At 44.6% G+C, this 5,117-nt stretch overlaps 1 protein-coding gene across 1 annotated transcript in view; it reads left to right on the top strand.

Moving 5' to 3' along the window:
• The first annotated feature begins 1,067 nt into the window (after positions 1 to 1,067).
• Positions 1,068 to 5,117, top strand: part of Prpf8 (pre-mRNA processing factor 8) — a 45,577-nt gene continuing 41,527 nt past the window's right edge. The window contains exons 1-7 of the mRNA XM_013016312.1: positions 1,068 to 1,420; positions 1,835 to 2,003; positions 3,566 to 3,730; positions 3,822 to 4,040; positions 4,168 to 4,380; positions 4,481 to 4,606; positions 4,702 to 4,807. Of these exons, the coding sequence (XP_012871766.1) occupies positions 1,321 to 1,420; positions 1,835 to 2,003; positions 3,566 to 3,730; positions 3,822 to 4,040; positions 4,168 to 4,380; positions 4,481 to 4,606; positions 4,702 to 4,807 (1,098 nt within the window). The 5' untranslated portion in view covers positions 1,068 to 1,320. The remainder of the gene's footprint in view (positions 1,421 to 1,834; positions 2,004 to 3,565; positions 3,731 to 3,821; positions 4,041 to 4,167; positions 4,381 to 4,480; positions 4,607 to 4,701; positions 4,808 to 5,117) is intronic.

Genomic DNA, 5,117 nt, shown 5'->3' with positions numbered 1-5,117 from the left:
AAATCTAATTTAAAAAATCATTTTGTTTTCGGTGATACTGGGGTTTGTACTTAGGGCCTTGTGCTTCTTTGGCTGGGGCTCTTTAAAAAATCATTTTGTTTTCAGTGGTACTGGGGTTTGTACTTAGGGCCTTGCGCTTCTTTGGCTGGGGCTTTTAGCAATTGATCCATGCCTCCAATCCACTGGTTATTTTGGAGATGCCAGACTTTTCTGTCTGGGCTGACTTCCAACTGTGATCCTCAAGATCTCAGCTTCCTGAGTACCTGAGCCAAGGGAATTGGGCAATTCCCAAAAATTGAGTCAAATTTTGTGTACAGTGGGAGATATCATTGCTAAATAGAGGGAAGAGAAAGACACCACCAATGAAGTTCCTCAAAGTACCTTTATTTTCCTAGGCTTTCTGAGAAACTCCTCTCTGGTTTCTGAGGCAGAATTTTTTTTTCACATTTATTTTTGGCAGCACTGGAAAACAAAATCTAGGCCCTTGTATATACTAGGCAAGAACTCTACTACTGAGCTTCATCCCCCCAGGCAAGGTTAAATGCCTTGTTTGCGAACTGTCACCACTCCGTGTCAGAAGCCTGCATTTTGGCCTATTATCCTACTGCCTTATGAGTTTCATCAGGCTGTCTTTTTTCCAACTGTACTATCAATCGTTGGTATATAACGGGAATATAACGGGAACGGAAAATGGCAACGGAATGAGTGAATGCATGAACAAAGGGTTGATTGAATTGGAGCTAGTAAGGCATGTCAAGTCTGCATTTATGAGAAGAGACGGGACAGTGTATAATTTTGACAAATTTATTGAAATTCTGATAGCTCCCCTGTCTAGGAGCAATGTTGAAAGCCAATTGGGTCTACAGGAGGCCTCAGAAGGAACCTAGGAAACGCGGGAGGAGGAGCTTGATTCCGACCACACCCCCTTGCGTTCAAATCCTTTCCGCTTATGGACCCGCCCCTTCCGGAGAGGTACCCAGTCCTAATTGGTCTTCTCATTCATCCATCTGAACTCCGATTGCGCATTTCCTGGTGTGGGGAACGCGGGGCGGACGTAGGCTGCCGCCATTGCGCTACCGGGATAGCGGCTGTCTGTGGTAGGGGCTGCATTGTGGGTGGGTTTCAAGGCTGGGCTTCAGGAGGCTTAATGGGGTCCGCTTGAGCGGTCAGAGGGTCTGTGTCAGGTCGGGCTGGATGCACTCTTAGCGAGGTGGGATTCAAGCCAGGGGTTTCTGGACGTGTATCATCTTTGAGCCTTTTGTGGGCCTGGGCCTTGCTGGTTAATTTTTTTTCTCCCGCCGCTCTCTAGATTCTCCGGGCATGGCCGGAGTATTTCCCTACCGAGGGCCGGGTAACCCGGTGCCCGGCCCTCTAGCCCCGCTGCCGGACTACATGTCGGAGGAGAAGCTGCAGGAAAAAGGTGAGGAGGGGGGAGTGGGAGCGGCGCGCGCGGCCCAGCTACGCGACGGGCATGCGCATGCGCGCCAGCAGGTTTCGGCCCAAAGTTCTGTTTTGACGGATTATTAGGTGTCAGCTCACAATTTAGCTCATTTTACTAGTCAAGTCATTTAAAGTTTTTGTTTGCAGCTAGTGATCCACTGTGTTGGTGGTGGGGTTGTATAGCAATAGAGATAATTCCTGCAGTCATAGGGTTTAAATTGCAATGAGGAGGTTATACGAAACCCCTCAACATCAGTTAGTGATAAAGGCAATGAGAGTTAAAGTAGAATAGTAAGATGGCAAGATATGTCCCGACAGGAGCTTACCCGAGGGCGGGAAACGAGTATAATTAGCTTAAAGGTGTGCAGTCCTTTAAACTGAGGTACCTTTGTAGCCCGAAAATGGCAGCAGTTGCAGGCCAAACGATATGCAGAAAAGCGCAAGTTTGGATTTGTGGATGCTCAGAAGGAAGACATGCCCCCAGAACATGTAAGGAAGATTATTCGAGATCACGGAGACATGACCAACCGGAAGTTTCGTCATGACAAAAGAGTCTATTTAGGGTAAGCATTATCCTGGAATAATTTAATCTGGAGTTTTGCATGTACCTTTGCCTGTCCTAGCATTTTCAGTCTTGGATAGATCTTCTGCCATCTGCCATCTAGCAGATGTGTGTTTGTGTGTGTGTGTGAGAGAGAGAGAGAGAGAGAGAAAGAGAGAGAGGGGAGGGAGAGTATCTATGCTGATAGTGAGGCATACAGTTTGTTCCTTAGCTTTTTGATTTAAGACTAGCACTCTTCCACTTGACCCCCACCTCTGCTTCCAGTTTTTTTGGTGGTTAATTGGAGATACAAGTCTTATGGATTTCCTTGTTGGGGCTGGCTTCAAACTATGATACTTAGATCTCAGCATTCTGTGTAGCTGGGATTACAGATGTGAGCAATTGGCACTGGTTCCATCTTGGCGATTATAAGAGTAAGAAGGGAACTGTTGAGACTTAGTGATTATTTTCAGAACTTTCAGTTAAACAGTTTATTGCTTTGTTTTGTTCTGTGGATGCTGCTATAAACCCCTATATAGTTGGACTGTGTGGGATGGGAAGGTGGCTCAGTGGTAGAGTGCTTGCCTTGCATGCATGAGGCCCTGCGTTCGATTCCTCAGCACCATACAAACAGAAAAAGCCAGAAGTGGCGCTGTGGCTCAAATGGTAGAGCACTATCCTTGAGCTGAAGAGCTGAGGGACAGCACCCAGGCTCAGAGCTCAAGCCCCATGACCAACAATCAATCAATCAATAAATAATTGAACTATGCGAAGCCCAAAGTAGACAGTGTATACAGTCTGGAAATCTTTAACTTCTCAGTGATGAGAATTCTGAGATTTAGGATATTTAACTCCTAAGGTCTGGGTACTTTTTCTTTTTTTTTTGTGACCCTAAGCTGTGTGAGCACGCAAGATTTCTTCACAAATCTCTGTTCTTGTGAACACAAAAATATTAGCCCATTAATGACCAGGTTTAGGACAGCCATGGAGTTTATTTCATAAGTAGTTTTGAAATAAACAGTATACTTGTGATATGGTGATGCATGCCTACAATCCCATGGTCCCCAAGACTTGGGAAGCTGAAGCAGGAGGATTGAATTTGAGATCATCCTGGGCTTCATAAGTTAGACCTATGTCAAAACAAAAAAATCAAGCTTATGCTAACTACTAAGCAGGCAGTAGTAATGATCTCCACTTTTCAGTAGTATAGAATCCAGTGACATGATAGATATGAGACAAATGGATACAAAAAAGTGTGGGAAATATTTTACCATTATTTACAGGAAGGTGTAGAGGGAGTAGATTGTGAGATTATCTAGATGTCTTCAGAGGAAGAGCTGTCATGTTAGTCTAATATTGTGGGGGGGTGAAGTTTTAGTAGAAGAGTGACACAAGATGGAGGTATTGATAAGTCAAGGTTTCTAGTCATAGAGAACCTGACTTCATGCTGAGTTGGGGGTTTTGGACTATGAGTTAGGACTTTATGGAACATGGTATTGTGATAAACACATGGCTTGTTAGCATGGGAATAATAGCAGAAGCCCTTGACATTTCTAATAACCTTCTCTCTTCTTAATGTAATAGTGCCCTAAAGTACATGCCTCATGCTGTCCTCAAACTCCTGGAAAACATGCCTATGCCATGGGAACAGATTCGGGATGTGCCTGTGCTGTACCACATCACTGGAGCCATTTCCTTCGTCAATGAGATTCCTTGGGTCATTGAACCAGTCTACATCTCCCAGTGGGGGTGAGAAGGGCTAGAATATGGCATGTGATGGTGGTAGTGGTAGTCGAGGGTCAGTTGGTAGAAACTGTTATATGATATTCTTGCCATCTAGGTCAATGTGGATTATGATGCGTCGAGAAAAAAGAGACAGGAGGCATTTCAAAAGGATGCGTTTCCCTCCTTTTGATGATGAGGAACCACCCCTGGATTATGCTGACAACATCCTAGATGTTGAGCCACTGGAAGCCATTCAGCTTGAGCTGGACCCTGAGGAGGATGCTCCTGTATTGGACTGGTTCTATGACCACCAGCCCTTGAGAGACAGCAGGAAGTGAGTAATGGGTAGACTTGTCACTCCTGTGAGAGTTCTGGAAATAAGAAAGGGGACCTGGAAGAGCAGTAGGGTTATATGGTTTGGCTAGCTAGCCACTTGATATGAGGCCTCTTTTTTTCTCTAGGTATGTTAATGGCTCCACTTACCAGCGTTGGCAGTTCACACTGCCTATGATGTCTACTCTCTACCGCCTGGCTAATCAGCTTCTAACAGACTTGGTGGATGACAACTACTTCTATCTGTTTGATCTGAAGGCCTTCTTTACTTCTAAGGCACTCAATATGGCCATTCCTGGAGGACCAAAATTTGAACCTCTTGTTCGAGACATCAATTTACAGTAAGTTGGAGAGATTGAGACTCTTTGAGTGGAGTAAAGTCTGATCTTGATCTTTAAGATTTTTCCAAACTAGTCTACTCATCCTTGATTTGTATTCTAGGGATGAAGACTGGAATGAATTCAATGATATTAATAAGATAATAATTCGGCAGCCTATTCGAACTGAATACAAGATTGCTTTTCCTTACCTATACAACAACCTTCCACACCATGTCCATCTTACCTGGTGAGATAATGGGAACACAGCAGTTAGAAAGGAAAATGCTGGTATTTAGATTGAGGCCAGGGCAGAAGAATTTTGACTAACTCTTTCATTTTTAGGTATCACACTCCTAATGTTGTGTTCATCAAGACTGAGGATCCTGATTTGCCAGCTTTCTACTTTGATCCTTTGATCAATCCAATCTCTCACAGGCACTCGGTCAAGGTAAGGGGAAATGACACTTTTTCAGTATGTGAGCTTAAGGATCAAATCCAGAGCCTTGTGTATGCTTAAGCAGTCTTTTTTTTTTTTTTTTTGGGTTGGTCATGGGGGCTGAACTCTGGGCCTAGGCGCTGTCTCTCAGCTCTTCAGCTCAAGGCTAGCACCCTACCACTTGATCCACAGCGCCATTTCTGGTTTTTTCTGCTTATGTAGTGCTGAGGAATCCAACCCAGGGCTTAATGCATGTGGGGCAAGCACTGTACCACTGAGCCACCTTCCCAGCCCCCTGCTTATGCAGTCTTTTTTTTTTTTT

Source organism: Dipodomys ordii, unplaced genomic scaffold, assembly GCF_000151885.1.
Source record: "Dipodomys ordii isolate 6190 unplaced genomic scaffold, Dord_2.0 Scaffold31, whole genome shotgun sequence".
Lineage (NCBI taxonomy): Eukaryota > Metazoa > Chordata > Mammalia > Rodentia > Heteromyidae > Dipodomys > Dipodomys ordii.
The sequence above is the reverse complement of the archived record's forward strand: the minus strand, read 5'-3'. Positions and strand labels throughout refer to the sequence as shown.